The sequence below is a fragment of the Neomonachus schauinslandi genome, chromosome 4, assembly GCF_002201575.2.
Source record: "Neomonachus schauinslandi chromosome 4, ASM220157v2, whole genome shotgun sequence".
Classification (NCBI taxonomy): domain Eukaryota; kingdom Metazoa; phylum Chordata; class Mammalia; order Carnivora; family Phocidae; genus Neomonachus; species Neomonachus schauinslandi.
The window spans coordinates 4,257,480-4,272,740 of NC_058406.1; the positions used below are offsets into that span (position 1 = coordinate 4,257,480).

The 15,261-nt window shown below is 55.8% G+C and overlaps 2 protein-coding genes across 4 annotated transcripts in view; one reads left to right on the forward strand and one right to left on the reverse strand.

Moving 5' to 3' along the window:
* Positions 1 to 6,910, forward strand: part of THAP3 (THAP domain containing 3) — a 7,449-nt gene extending 539 nt beyond the window's left edge. The window contains exons 1-5 of one of the 3 annotated variants that reach the window (XM_021683398.1): positions 206 to 490; positions 2,552 to 2,744; positions 5,544 to 5,603; positions 5,930 to 6,028; positions 6,276 to 6,910. In XM_021683398.1, coding sequence (XP_021539073.1) covers positions 444 to 490; positions 2,552 to 2,744; positions 5,544 to 5,603; positions 5,930 to 6,028; positions 6,276 to 6,743 — 867 coding nt within the window. In that variant the 5' untranslated portion in view covers positions 206 to 443 and the 3' untranslated portion in view covers positions 6,744 to 6,910. Of the gene's footprint in view, positions 1 to 205; positions 491 to 1,069; positions 2,745 to 5,543; positions 5,604 to 5,929; positions 6,029 to 6,275 lie in introns of those variants that run through there. The other 2 variants (XM_021683397.1, XM_021683396.1) reach the window with 2 other exon arrangements.
* A 593-nt stretch (positions 6,911 to 7,503) lies between these two features.
* DNAJC11 (DnaJ heat shock protein family (Hsp40) member C11) overlaps positions 7,504 to 15,261 on the reverse strand; it is a 76,652-nt gene continuing 68,894 nt past the window's right edge. Inside the window, exons 11-16 of the mRNA XM_021683400.2 lie at positions 12,083 to 12,238; positions 10,937 to 11,006; positions 10,434 to 10,491; positions 10,173 to 10,315; positions 9,396 to 9,525; positions 7,504 to 8,992 (exon numbers count right to left, since the gene is read on the reverse strand). Of these exons, the coding sequence (XP_021539075.1) occupies positions 8,967 to 8,992; positions 9,396 to 9,525; positions 10,173 to 10,315; positions 10,434 to 10,491; positions 10,937 to 11,006; positions 12,083 to 12,238 (583 nt within the window). The 3' untranslated portion in view covers positions 7,504 to 8,966. The remainder of the gene's footprint in view (positions 8,993 to 9,395; positions 9,526 to 10,172; positions 10,316 to 10,433; positions 10,492 to 10,936; positions 11,007 to 12,082; positions 12,239 to 15,261) is intronic.

Below are 15,261 nucleotides of genomic sequence, written 5' to 3' on the forward strand. Positions count from 1 at the left end.
CCGCGGCCCCCGCCGGAGCCCGAGGCCTGGCGCGCGGGGCGGGGACGCCAGGGCCGCTGCCCGGCCGCGGGGGAGGCCCCAGGGCGTGCGGCTGGCCCCTTCGCGGACGGGCCGGCGGCCCGGGGACAGGCGGGGTGACCGGCGGCCGGGCGCCGCCTTGGCCGGCTTGGGCGCGTGGGGAGACTGTCGGAGAGGCTGAGCAACCTGCTGAAGGCGCACAGCCTTCCCGGCGGTCGGTCGGGGCGGTGGCGTGTGGAGGAGGCCGGGGTGGGCCGCGCCCCGCAGCCCCTGGCACTCGCTGCAGTTCTGGGGGTTTCGCCCCCCACCCCCGGACTTGATCTTGTTCACAGATGCAGCCTGGAACGTAGCAGGTGCTCAGTACCTACTGGCTGAATGCATTTCCGAATGAACGAGCGACGGTGACGCCCGTCGGTGTGCCTGCCATGCGCTGGCCACTCGGCTTGTCCCTGGCCTGGCCTCCTGTCAGGAAGCAAGTGGGGGAGTGGAGGAGCGAGAACGGTCCAGGGTGTCGGGAGAGTGGGGCCGGCCGCGCCGACTTGGCGGGAGGTTTTGGAGTCTGTCGTCACGCTCCCAGGGCTCCCAGTGTCGGCCCTGATGGGTACTGGGTCCCTGCCCCGGAGAGCTCAGGTTCCAGCCACTGCCCCTTAGAGCATGACCCCCGAGGCCAGCTGCACTCTCTGTCTCCACTGCCCCTCCCATCACCATCTTCCTTCTCAAAGTGAATGTCTTTATTGAAGTAATAAGACCTACAGAAAAGCACACAAATTATAAGTCCACAGCCCAGCGCATTACGCAAAGCGAACTTGTGTGACTGCTGCGAATCTGAACATCACCAGCCCCTAGGGAGCCCCCCGCTGCACCCCCTTCCAGCTCCTTGTCCCCTCTCATCCCCAAGGGCGACCGGATCCTACCTTCTGTCAGTCAGAGTGGGGCGCTTTGGCCTGTGTTGAACTTGGCACGCGGAGTCCAGCACCATGGTGCTTTCCTTGTGTCTTCTACTCACGGCTGTGAGTCACCTGGGCGTCCTTCCTCCCCATCTCTCGAGGTGCTCTGCTGAATGAATATACCAGAACTGACTTGTTCTACAATTAAAGGGCATTTGGGGGCCCCCGTATCTTGGCCATCACAAGCACAGGACTGGGGACAGTTTTGCTGGGACAAGTCTTCCTGTGCATGTGTCTCTCTTCGCTTCCGTTGGGCACATCCCAGGAGTGGAATTGCCTCCGGCTACCTCTGGAATTCATTCCAGTCGGACTCTAGCCCCCGCCACTCCTGCAGAGGAGCTCTGCCAAGTCCCCGGTGGCCCTGCTCAGTGCTGGTCCATCCTCATCTGAAGCAACTTCTCTGCAGCACTTGGCACAGCCGACCACTGACCTCTTGTGACAGTCTCCCACTTGGCTTCTAGGGCCCCCCTTTGACCTCTTCCTCTGTCACAGTGTCCCTTCTCAGACTCCTTTGCCAGATCCTCCTCCTTTCCAGCGCTAGCCTTGGAGCCCTTTGGGGGAGGGCCATGGCCTTGTGTCCTCCCCATCCACACTCACTCCCCAGGGCTCCGATTTCCCCCAGGCTTCACCACCCTTTACACAGGGACGGTCCCCACGCTGACATCTCCTGACACGTGTCCCTTGCTGCTGCACTTCAGCACTTGGTCATGTAAAAGGCACCTCAGATTTAACAAATAGAACCTAAATTCTGATCCCCCAGGCCTGCCCCTCCTACAGTACCTCCCCTCCCATCTTAATACACGAAACTCCTTCCTTCTCTTTATTTTGCGGCTCACAAGCAAACCTTATTGCACCAGCTTTCGAAATACATCCCAGGTCTGCCTGCTCATGACCCCTCCGCTGACACCCGGGTCACAGCCACCAGGTGCCCGCCCTCCTCTCTCACCCTTGGCCCAGAGCTTCCAGGGACTGCCCACCTGCCCGAGGCCTGCCTCCTGAGGTCCTCACCCCTGCTCTTGCTCCCACCCTCTCAGCCAAACCCGCCTCTGACCACGACCCCGACATGCTGGGGGCCCCTGTCACAGTGCCTTGGCACTTGCTCTTCCTTCTGATACGCACATGGCTCGCTGTCCTTCCTGCAGCTTCTGCTCAGATGTCACCTCTCAGGAGGCCTTCTTGACCACTTCCTACTTGATTGCTACGCAGTCTATGTCTGTTTGGTTTACTGTCTGTTTTCCTGTTCTAGAATGTAGGCTCTATGAGGGTGAGACTTATTCGTTCCTACTTCCCAGAGCCAGGGGCAGGGCCTGCACACGGCGGACTCCCCAAGGCACTAACAGGCTTACCCTGCAAGTGTACCTTTGGAAGGTTTTCTGGCCACGTTTGTGGCCCCACATTGCCTACTGAGAATGCTGTAAACAGGCATGACAGAAGCTTCCAGAAATTGGATGTGGTTTAACAGAGCGAGGTCACTGAATTTTCCAAGGTGTCCAGTAAAATGCCATGTGGTGTTTTCAAAATTCCACACAACTCTGCCGTGCCAACTTGAGCCTCGCAAATTCCTTCATGTCTCCCTTGCCTCCTAGGTTCCCGTTCAGCCGCCCAGAGCTGCTGAAGGAATGGGTGCTGAACATTGGCCGGGGCAACTTCAAGCCCAAGCAGCACACGGTCATCTGCTCCGAGCACTTCCGACCCGAGTGCTTCAGCGCCTTTGGAAACCGCAAAAACCTGAAGCAGAATGCCGTGCCCACGGTGTTCGCCTTTCAGGATGCCGCGCAGGTGAACACGGCACCACCTCTAATGTCTTCAGCTCCAGCCTGCAGGGGTGCAGCCAGCAGCTGGGGCGGGCGTGGTGTTTGCAGGCTGAGAAGTGCGGTGAGGGCAGCCCCCCCCCGGGGTTCAGAGCCCAGCTGCCCTGCTGGCCATGACTTTTGCTGTAGGTCATTTGCAATTTAAAGCCCCTTTAGGGGCGCCTGGGTGGCTCAGTCGTTAAACGTCTGCCTTCGGCTCAGGTCATGATCCCGGGGTCCTGGGATCGAGCCCTGCATCGGGCTCCCTGCTCAGCGGGAAGTCTGCTTTTCCCTCTGCCTGCCACTCCCCTGCTTGTGCTCTCTTTGTCAAATAAATAAATAAAATATTTTTAAAAAATTAAAAAAATAAAGCCCCTTTAAAAATAGATCACGCGGGCGCCTGGGTGGCTCAGTTGGTTAAGCGACTGCCTTCGGCTCAGGTCATGATCCTGGAGTCCCGGGATCGAGTCCCGCATCGGGCTCCCTGCTCGGCAGGGAGTCTGCTTCTCCCTCGGACCCTCCCCCCTCTCATGTGCTTGCTCTCTCTCATTCTCTCTCTCTCAAATAAATAAATAAAATCTTTAAAAAAAAAAAAAAAATAGATCACGCATGGGGCACCTGGGTGGTTCAGTTCGTCGGTTAAGTGTCTGGCTCTTGGTTTCGGCTCAGGTCATGATATCAGAGTCGTGGGATCGAGCCCCGGGTCAGGCTTTGTGCTGAGTGTGGAGCCTGATTGAGGATTCTCTCTCTTTCTCTCTCTCTCCCTCTTCCCCCCGCCCCGCCACCCCAAATCACGCCCTACAACCAGAAGCTGCTGAAGCAGCTGACTGGCAAGTGCACCAAAAGCTTGGTCCTCTATGCATTTCATTTTTTTTTTTTAAAGATTTTATTTATTTATTAGAGCACAGGCAGAGGGAGCGTCAGGCAGAGGGAGAGGCAGGCTCCCCACTGAGCAGGGAGCCCGACGCGGGACTCGATCCCAGGACCCTGGCATCATGACCTGAGCCGAAGGCAGACGCCTCACCGACTGAGCCCTCCAGGCGCCTACATGCATTTCATTTGCTGGGCGTCCCGTGGCTTGAGGCCGCACAGTGAAGACCTTCCCAGTGGCCGGTGGTGGCTGTGTTGCATTCAGACCTTGTCTGTTTCTTCCGAGTAGGCAGCGGGGGCCGGGAGCTGTGGTCAGGAAGCCGGACACCGTGCCGCTCCCACCCAGCAGGTGGCGCGCCGGCTGAGAGCTCTGGGCCGCGCAGGGAAGGCTGCTGCAGGGGGAGAGCTGGAGGGAGGTCGGGGGGGCCGCGGGGCCCAGACTTGGAGCTGGAAGGGGTTTGGGCCCGCTCGCCGACAGCGTCAGCTCTGGCTGGTTGGAGGGTGGCAGGGGCCACGGTTTGTCGGGTGAGGGGAGAAGGCTCCCTCCGGCTGGAGCCCCTGGTGTCGCGTGTGCCGTCGTGTTGGCCTGAGCTGAAGGGGGGTTTGGTCGCGAGAGCGGGTGGCCTTTGCAGGCCTGGTGGGCTGAGAGGGTGGCGGTCGGCCAGGGCCGAGCCCGCTGAGCCCCCGGGGGACGGGGTGCCCTGATTCTCTGAGTTTGGCCCTGTGCATCTGGAGTTTGATTTCCCAGTGGGCCATTGGAGTGGCCGTGGCTCCTGTGGGGCGGCTCGGGGGAGAGCTCCCGGACTGCTGGACGTGGGGGCCCTGAGGGGGATTATCTTGAATTTCGTAAGTCCCAGAGGTGTACTGAGTCGCAGAGTGCGGGCGTCACCCTGGGCACGCAAGGCCAGCCGGTACCCGTGGGGGCCGATGGTACTGGCAGTGAGAGGGGAGGCGGTTACAGGGGTGAGGAAGCCCGAGCGCATGTGCCCAGCAGGCCCTGCGTCGGGGCGCCTGCCCTCCGACCGAACTTTGTGCCCGTCTGCAGGCTTGTGGCCTCCTGTCCAAATCCATGTTCCCGTCCCCTGGAGGAGGGCCCCCCGACCGCTGTCCATTGTCCCCCTGCTCGCCTGGCTTCCCGTCGGGCCGGCTCCTTGTGGCTCCGCGGGGGGGGGGGGGGGGGCGTTTGCTCTGACTCAGCTTCTCTCTCTGGTCGGCTCCCTGAGGGCAGGGGTTTGTTTCACAGCTTTACTCCCGACGCCGAGGAGGTTTCGTTGTCGCCGACGTGGAAGGCCTTTTGTTTTCAGGTGATACGTATTTGATTTTTATTGCGGTCAGAGCACGTAACGTGAGATCTAGCCTCTTGACCAACTTCCGAGTGTACGGTACGTGCTGTCAACTACGGGCACGGGGCAGGGCGGCGGGGTCTGGAACCTCATCGTCCTGATGGCCTGACGCTGCCCTCTGACCAGCCCCCTCCTCCGTCAGTGCCTGTTGCGAGTGGAGCTCGAGCCCTTCTCACGCATTTGTGGTGAGATGTGACGTGAGTTTAGTTTAACAACTTGGGGGGCTGTCGGTGCCCGGCGCCAGGAGCTAGGGGTAGGGGCCGCTGGTTCCGGCCCCGTGGCTGGGGACTCGGCTCCGGGGATGCCCGGGCACTGGCAGCAGGCCCTGAGTCAGATGTTCTCTCGTAGGTGGCTGCCGCGCCTTGAGTCAAATTTGAGTCACCTCCTATGTGCCTAGAATGTCAGGCCCTGGGGGACACGTAGGAATCAGGTCCCTGGCTTCACGGGGCCTGTTCCTGGGCCTCTGACCTAAGATTTGGGGACAGCTTTGGGGAGAGTGAGCCAGTGGGTAGTGCCGGTTCTCGGGGTGACCTGCACCCCCGGGGAGCCTGTGGACAGCGCTGTGTGTCTTGCAGCTGGTGAGGCAGAACGCGGACCCGGCCGGCGGGGGTGCACACGTGGACTCTTACGAGGAGGTGAGTGCTCTGGCACGCCCCGAGTCAGGACCGAGGCCTCGGCGCAGACGCCGGGGGGGGGGGGCAGTGCCCCCCCGACCCCCGGCTGCACGGCTTTGTCGTGCTCTCCTCACAAACCAGGGTTCAGGATTCTGTGCTTTCCTCCCTGTTTGATACCAGGCAGCCCAAGTTGCCTGGATGGCTGGCTCGGGCCCGCTTTCTGAGGTCTGATCGCAGGCCCGGCGGCGGGGAGCCTGTTGGTTTCGGCCGGTGTCTGGCCGTGGCCCCCGCCGGGAGAGCGGGAAGCGTTCCCGGTGGGCTGCCCACTTCTGCCCTGCTGTCCCCAGGTCGTGCCTGAGGCGGGGCCGGCAGAGGGCGGCCTGGGGAGGAGGACTGCCAGTGCCCTCGAAGTGCTGCCCCCGAGCGCTGGCGGTGCCACGGAACAGGTAAGGCCCGGGGCCTGGGGCCGAAGGCAGCAGGTGGTTGGTCGGTCTCTGCACACGGGGATTCGCTTCAAACAGAGTGACGCAAACTGGTGCCCAGGCCACGAGCGCCCCGGCCCGCGGCCCGGATCTCAGGAGCGCTGTGCGGAGTCTGCGCCGGGCCTCCCGCGGCCCCTGCCTGTCGCTGTCCCGCGGTGGCAGCTCTGCTGGGCCCGGGCTCGCCTCTGCCTTCACGCGCCTCTGTCCTCAGGGCTTGCTGCAGAGACCGCAGGGAACCCCGGCCCCCGGTCAGCCGGCCAGCCCCACACAGCCGTCCGACCACAGCTACGCCCTTCTGGACCTAGATGCCCTAAAAACAAAACTCTTCCTGACCCTGAAGGAAAATGAAAAGCTCCGAAAGCGCCTGAAGGCCCAGAGGCTGGTGATGCAGAGGATGTCCGGCCGCCTCCGCGCCCACAGAGCGGGGCAGCCGGGACCGCAGAGCCGAGCTGGGCGGCCAGGCTTCCCTGTCAGCGCCTCTGGGGCTCGGGCCGTGGCCCCTGAAGCGACAGTGAGGCAGGCCAGGCCCACCACCAGCCACCTCAGGGGAGGTGTAGCCGCATCGGCCCGGGACAGGAGCGGGACCGTGGGCAGGACAGGCTCGGTCCTCCCGGAGGGGACGGGGCCCAACTGTCCTTCCACCGAAAGCTGGGCGGGGGTCTTCAGCACCACAGCGTGAGGAGGCGTCCTGAGCCGATGGGGGTGGAGTGCGTTTCCCGAGGGGCGGCGGGGCCCAGGGAAGGACACGAGAGGGGGTGACGGCGCAGTGGCTGAGACTGGCCTCTGTTGTGAGGCGGGCCTCCCCGGGGCCTGGGGTGAGTGATGGACAGAATAAAGTGTCTTCCTACCCTGCAGGTTTTCCTCCTTTATTTATAAACTCGGACAGGGGTCCTGTGTTTCCCGGAGTTTGTTACACCATTTGCTTTTACAAAAGACCTGCATTAGTACCTGCTTTCACTAACCCAAGGAAATCGGAGGAGGATTTTCACTTTTATGACAAAAGGCGTAAAGCAGAAAGTGCAGTCGGTGAGGATTCTGTTCCCCGGGAACTAGGCGTCTGCGCCTCTGGGCTTCAGCTCCGTTTTATGCAGCCCTTGGTAAGATGTGTCTGAAGGTTTCCGAAAAACCTGAGAGGCGATTTTTTTGGATCTGGAAACACTCAGACCAAACCAAACCAAACTACACCACACGACCTCCAGGAAAACAAGGATCCTAGCCTAAGTCATCTCCTGACTCTGGACTCCTGTTTCTCAGGCAGAGGTCTAATGTGGAAAACTGAACCACGGCTTCCAGTTCAGCCTCATGGTTAAAAATGGGGCTTCGACAGTGACGGCCAGAGGATGGAATGAGGGTGTGAGGAGGGGGGCTCTTATCACTTAGGTATTTTGCTCACCTCTGAAAACGCACATACAGATGCACTAAAACACTATCCCCAGTTTTCAGGAAAGGTTTATTGTGGTAAGAGAGCGCCTTCTGTACAGTCCGTTTCAGACAAAATGAAGAGAATCGGGGCCCAAAGAGCCACCTGCCGTGGAGGGAACGAACGGCCGCGTCCAAAGTCAGAGTTCACGCCACCTTATTGCACGATTTACATTCAGAGCTGCAGCTCAGAGAAAAACTTTATCAAATGGAGATAAATATTCCAGAATTGGATGACCTGAACTGTTTTTGAAAACTGGAGGAAGGGTAACAGCAATTATTCCGGTACCACCGCAGAGCCTGATTTTAGCAGTAGCTGCGGGGCTGGGGGGTGGGGCGCTGTCAGAACCACCACCAGCCAGGGCTTCCTGGCTTCTAAAATGTTCTGCATCCACAGAAGAGGCAAGTGAAGGAAGAGGGGCTTGGGAGCCGCCACCAGTCCCCACTGAGGAGGGAGTGGGGCGGGAGGAGGCGTGGGAGCAGCTGCGCCACCTGCTGGCCGCGCACGAGAGAGCAAGCGAGGCTCCGGCTGGCCTTGCTCTCCCAGCATGGGGGGGATTTGGCAGGAACCGGAGCCAGGGTCCTTTCAGTCCCCGGCCCATGCTTGCCCTCTCCTCCAAGCCTCCCTTCGTTCCTGAGCTCCAGTGTCAGGGCGGGGGGGGGGGGGGGCGCGGGCAGAGGCAGGTCAGGCTGAGCCATGGGGGCGGGCTGCGAGGGACATGGCTTAGCTCACATCTGCCTTTTGCCACAAGGACACAGGTGGCCCCTGGGAGGAAGTGACCGGTGACAGGGCTGGGCCCTGGGACCGGGGGATTATACCACTCTGTCCCAAGCCACGTGCCAGTGGAATGATTCCAGAAGTTCGGGGCGGGGGGGAAGACATTAATTTCCAAAACCATTCGTTCTCAGATAAAAAGCAGATTTATAAACCCACACAATCCTCTCCAGCTTCACTGAATAATATTTCAGCAGGAAAAAGTGGTTTTTGGGAAGTTGACTAACAGACGCTCACTTGTTCTGGAGACCTCTGCTCACGAGAACAACTTCCTTCCTTTCCATTTTGTTTTCCATGCTCAGTGTGGATTTTAGGAAAAGTAGTTCACAGTCCTATGTGTGAGGGCAGGATGTTCCATAAATACCTCAAGACCGAGCGCTACTGGGTGGCTGCAGTTGGCACGCGGGGCTCAGGAGCCTAGGGGGCCGGGGCCCAGGGCCCTTCCCTCCAGGGACATGATCCTTGGGAAAACAGCCACAGGCCGTGCCGCGGTTCTGGTCCAGGTGGGTCTGCCTCAGTCCTACTTACAGCACCCATGAAAGCGGGGTGTCTGTGTGTCCCTCCACATAATTGATACGGTACCACCTTCTTTAGGAATAATATAAAATAAACACATCTGATGTCTGGGTTTTTTCCCTGCTTCTGAATTTGTAGACTCCTAGGAAAGGATTTTTTGCAGCCTCTTGTAAATCTGGTTTCTCAAGCAGTTTATCCATCTGTATCGATCCTGTGAGCTGTGAAAGACAAGACAAACTGAATGTATCAAAAGGCAACTGTTTCCATGCCCTCTTCCACCGAAGGGGTTCAGCCGTCACCTGACCAGAGGCAGAATACAAGCTGCGGAGATTCAAATGGTTCTGGAACATACAGAAGCAGCTGGGTGTGCTTCCGGCCCAGCCACCCAAGCTGCAGTTTCCAAGCAAAGAGCTCATTGGAGTCCCACCTGGGAAGGGCGGCTGCCACCCCTCCTCAGGGCATCCCATCACGGGCTCTGAGCAAGTCACTCGCTCCCAGGCGGGTAACACGGGGAAGCTGGCTGTCACTCCACACTCTGGTGTCCCCGGTCCCCATCAGTGGTTGAGGGCCTCCCCCTGGTCCGTGCACAGGGCAGGCGACTGCAAAGGGGCAGCTACTCACACTGCTTTGGTATCCTAAGCGCCTCGTTGTCCAGCGCCATCACCTGGTGCAGGACGCCTCGGAACTGGTAAAGCACTTTCAGGTTCTTCTCCTCACCTACGCACGGGTCGTAGAAGCCGGGCAGCCCCGCCTGTAACAAACACAGTCTTACTCCACGGGACCCGAGACCGTTGTTTCAAGCCCAGCACCACTGCTGTCTGCCGCCACCTGAGGATCAGCGTGGAAGGGCCTTGACCTTCCCTCAGGAGCCGTCCACGGAAGATGCACACCGCGGAGCTGAGATTGTCAGAAAGTTGCCTGTTTAGCCCTAGGCTTCCCTCGTAATACAGACCCCTTCTCCCACGTTAGAGACCCCTGTCTTCACAGAAGCCCCGCCAGGACTCCTGAGAGAGCGAGGTGTTTGGCCTGAGCTGATCTGCATTTTAGTTTGCCTTTACCATCCCCACCCCTGCGCTCCAGTGTGAGCTTCCAACGTGCTACAGACTCACACTCTTTCTAGAACAAGGCAAGGAATGAGGAGAACGTAAGCTCCGTGAAGACAGGATGCATGTTTTGTTTGCTGCCCTGGCACACAGTAGGTGCTCAGGAAATCCTTGCTGCGGGGACGGGTGACGTGAACAGCTCCAGTGTGACTATAATTCGGGTGCTGGGCAGCAGGCCAAGCCAGTGCCAGCGACACGAACGGTTCCACCGCAACGAAATGGCCATGCCAAGGTGCCAGGCCGCCCCCCTCCACACAGGCCTTTCGTGTCTGAACCCCGCGGGCAGGCCCCGTACCTTGGAGGCCTCCGTGAGGATGAGCTTCGAGTCCTTCACCAGGCACTGCAGGGGCACGGTCACGTCAATCACCTTCACCTTCTCGCTCTTCCTGCTCTTGTCGTTGACGAACTTCCCGTACCAGGCGTTGACGATGATGAGCCCTGAGGATGGACGCAGTCTGAGCAGAGGCGGGTCTCTCACAGCCGGGCCGCAGGAGTGCCGTGCCCCTTTGAAACCCCCAGCGCCCACCCCGCCCCGAGAGAGGCCAGGCCTTCTCACCCATTCTGGACTCTTCCGCCTCAATTATTCTTCGGACAGATTCCTGCATCAACCGAACCTGCAAAGAACAAGGAGGGCCACTGTCAGGGTCCCTCCTGGGCTCTGCCTCTGGGTTCAGCTGTAGCATGAGCATGGCCGCATTTTCGCCCCTCTGTTCACAAAGAACCCAGGGGTACCCCTGCATTTATGCCAGATATTTCTGTTCTGTCACCTAACAACAGTTCACTCAAAGGGAAGAAAAAGAGGACAGACAGGGCCCTCCGGTTCTTAGAAACACCTTGTTATGCATTTCGAGGGTAACTGCATCTCATCTTCAGGACCGGGCCTGGAGGTCCCGGTATTGTATCCCGCAGGGATTAGAAAGAGTGAAATGACCAGTGAAGCTGCCGGCCCCCGAGGCCCACGTGCAGAGGGCACCGTGATCCCCGAGCCCCGGTGAGAGGCGTGTAGCCGGAGTCACCCAGAGCAGAAGGACTTCGGGGACGCGCCTGCGCAGCACTTACAGCCGCTTCTGCCTCTTGTTTCTTCTGCAGAATGTCGGTGGCTGTGCTTTCCCTTTGCTTTTCCAACTCCCTAAAGCGAGAAAAACACAAGCCACATGTTAGCGCGGACTGAGACAACAGAGCGCGTCGTTGGACCTGCGCCCAGCGAACAGTGTGAGCTCTCCCTGCATTCCTAGCTCTGGAGCTTTAGCAAATATTTCCAAGCCCATCTCCAGCAAATCTGTTCGTTTCGGGCCTCTGCGGCTTCCCTTTCTTTTGTCCCTAGATGGCTCTCCCCTACCTCCTCACTGAAGCACACAGGAGGCCCGCTGCTGTGGGAAGCAGCCCCCACCTGAGAGGAATCTCAGCAGTGAGGGGTTGGAGAGCTGAGGACCACAGGGGAGGCCACCTTCTGGGACTATCATAGAACACTTGAGGTGGGGACAATGTTTACTGTTTTAGGTACAAAATATACCTTTTTCTTACGTAGCAAAGCACTGGGACTCCGGGCAACGCAGCCCTGTCCCGTCAGAAGCCTTGACCCCACACACTCTTCCTTCTAGGCCTCAAGCCTCCTGGGGAAGCAGGGCCCTGAACTCCAGGGATTCAAACGCTGGAGGGGCCCCAAAGAGGAGATTCTCTGAGCTCAGCGACTTGTTACATCAGACTGTTATAAGTAATGAATCTCAACCACCTCTCAGATGGAATGCTATCCCCCAGTGTGTTGTCTACAAGAAACTGCAAAATAAATGAATGTTTCTGTAATTTCCAGGACTGTGGTTAATGCACGCCTGTGTGTAAGAACTCAAACCCACTCCTGTGGAACTCAGTGCCAGGAAAAGAAATGGTTAGAATGAGGACGGGGGCCTCTCTATTTCCTGGGGTCACGGTGTAGAGTCTGCACAATTTTGTAAACTAGCTCTAACCCTTTCTGGAAGTAGGAGGGACGAGTGAAGGGGGCCCAGCAGCAGGGCCGCTAATGAGCCCAGTCAGCACCGACCGAGCACCCACTACGGGCCGAACGCCATGCTGAGGCTTCACATGTACAAATTAATTTTCCTAGTGACCCTCTGAGTAGGTTCTATAATTATCATAGCCATATAAAACACAGGAAAACTGAGGCACAGAGTTGTTTACTGATGTCCCCGTGACATGTTAGGAACTCACTTCTCTTTTTGAGCCCTGAGGTATGGTTTGATGACCAGACGGTGAAGAGCAAAGTAGACCACGAGCGGCCCCACGGTGGCATAGAACACGGCGCTGGGAAGAAGCTGGTCCGTCAAGTGAATAGGGAAGAAGTAAGTTTGACTGGCCCTGTTTAGCCTGAAAACAAAAACGAAACAGAACACCCAAGATGAGTCAGGTTTCCAGGGAAGGGTAACGGAGGTCTCAGCCACAGGACGAGAACGCTCAGATACACAGAACGCCAGGTACAGCTGGTGTCATAATCTACACACCTTTTGGTCCCTATTCCAAAGTTTAGCTGCTAGACTTGATGTCTGTGACAGAAGAAAGGTCCCCTACCAGCTAACCTCACGGGCAAAGCAGTGACTATCACTTGTCCAGAGTGAAGGTGGTCTTAGAAGACAGGAGCGGGCACCTCCCGGGGTCCTGGAGACAGAGACCTCTCCGCCCTCAATTTACCTCATCGAAAAAAGTGGGTGAAGACTTCCAAAGTTGGCAGATTAAGGAGGTTCTGCTTCTAGTAATGGCTGAGTGGCTCCTGTTGGACCAGCCACCCCACAGGTAACCACTGTCAACGAAGACCACAAGCAACAAAGACTCGTGGGGACTGGAGAGCAATGCAGGCCAGCGGGTACACAGGAGGGCTGAGAGTCTAGAGCATGTAAAGGCACTGGTTTCCTGTTTTTTTGACATCTTTGAGCCTAAGGACAAGTCTTAGCTGCTACCGTGTGGATGGTTAACACTGGAAAGAAATCTGCAGTCCTAGGAGATTGAAGACCCAGAGCTCAGAGTCTGAGGCAACCATAGCAGCTGGCAAGTGGGGGTCCCCCAACAAGGGAAATCAGAGCCCCAAGTTCTTTGTATAAATGTGGCACAAATCCCCAGCTGATCCCGGTCTATCAGTGGCCTTGGCTACAGGTGAAGTAATTGTGCTGTTCTAGCTGTTGCCACACACTGAGTCCCAGCTCACAGTCTGACTTCTGCCAAGTTAATTACCTTTGAAAAGGAAAAATCAACACTTCTTTGGGAATCGTAACAGAATATAGACTCTCTACACTGTACTATTCACAATACCCAAGGTACAATACAAACGACTCTGTATACCTAGGTATACAACAAGCGAAAAAGATAACGAACCAAGACCGACTCCAGATGACCCAGATACGGGAACGAGCAGGTAAGGATTTTAGAGCACTACTTTATGCCCAAAGACAGTATGCACTGCATGGGCTTTAACAGCAGACTGGAGGTGAGAGCAGTCCGTGAACTTGTAGACAGATCAAAAGAAATTATCCACTATGAAGAACAAAGAGAAAAATATTGAAGGCAAATGGGCAGAGCCTCAGAAACCGCTGGAACTACATCAAGAGGTTTAGAGGTAATTAGGGCACCAGAGAGGAGAGAATGGGGCAGGAATTAAGATTTGAAGAACGGCCTAAAAGTTCCAAATTTGATGTGGGACATAAATTTACAGATGCAAGGAGTTTAGCAAACCCCACGCAGCATAAATACAACAAAACCCACATGTAGGTACATTGTAGGCACAAACCGCTGGGGAAAAAAAAGTTAAAAAAAATAAAAAACCAAAACCAAAGCAAAACAAAAAGTTAAGTATGTAGGGATTTAAAAAAAAAAAAAAAGACATCGGTGCGCCTGGGTGGCTCAGTCACTGGGCGTCCGCCTTTTGCTCAGGTCATGGTCCCAGGGTCCTGAGATCGAGCCCCGAATCAGGCTCTCCCTGCTCAGCGGGGAGCCTGCTTCTCCCTCTCCCACTCCCCCTGCTTGTGTTCCCTCTCTCGCTGTGTCTCTGTCAAATAAATAAAATCTTTAAAAAAAAAAAAAAAAAGATATCCTACTCAGGGGGATGATGAATCAAATGACCACTGATGTGTCATCAGAAAGACTGGCGGCCAGAAGCTGGTAGAATAACATCTTCAGAGCACTGAAAGCACAAATCTGTTAATCCTGAATTCTGTATTCAGGGACAATGGCCTTCAGAAGAAAAGCAACTCCAGAATTGACAAAGAACACTCAAAATGTAAGAAACCAAACAACCCAATAATAAAATGGACAAAAGATTTGAAGGAAGGCTTTCCTAACAAAAAAAAATACGGGTGGTGAGTAAGCACATGGAAAGATGTTCACCATCTGGGACATCAGGTAGACGCAAATTGAAACCACAGTGGGACCCACTCACATGCCTGCTGGAGCAGCCCGAGCGAACAAAGACGACCGTAGCAAGGGCTGGTGAGGGTGAGGAGCCACGGGGCTCTCTCAGGCTGCTGCGGGGAAAGTACTTTCTTATCAAGGAGAGCACACACCTCCCCTTCGGCTCAGCATGCCTGCCCCTAGGTATTTACCCAAGAGAAATGAAAACTTATGTTCACACCAAGCCTGTATGTGAATGTCTACTGGCTTTATTTGTAATTGCTAAAAACTGGAAATAACTGAAATGTCTGTAAACTGATAAGCAGATAAACTGTGGTGGATCAACACAATGTAATGCCAAGTAACAAGAAAAAGGGACACACTACTGATGTACGCAACCATAAGGACATATTTCAAATGCATTATGCTCATGAAAGAAGCACAAAAGGCTTCACACTGTATGATTCCAATTATATGACATTTTGAAAAAGGCAAAAATATAGGGAGTGAAAACAGACCAGTGGCCAAGGGCCTAGGAGACCTCACAAAGGCCAGGAGGCAATTTTGGGGGACAATGGAAATGTGCTATATCTTGATTGTGGTGGTGGTTACATGACTTATGGGATTGTCAAAACTCCCAGGATTGCACAGTAAGACAGATGAATTTTAATTTATGTAAATTTTACATCAATAAAGCTTGACTTTAAAAATTACAGCAATGATAACAGCTTAGTTCTGGGGTAGGAATGCCCACAATGAAATTATTTTAGGTTAATATAATACAAAATAAAAATAAAACGATACATCTAGATAAAATATAATAAATTAACAAGATATAAAAGCAGAATAAAGAAAAACTAGAGATATTTTCTTGGTAAAGAATACTAAGGTCATGACTGATAGACCTACACTATAAGAAAAGCTGAAGAAAGTTCTTCAGGCCAAAGAAACAAATAGCAGAAGGAAAATCAGATTTTTAGGAGGGGATAAGGAACACTGGAAATGGTTTAAAA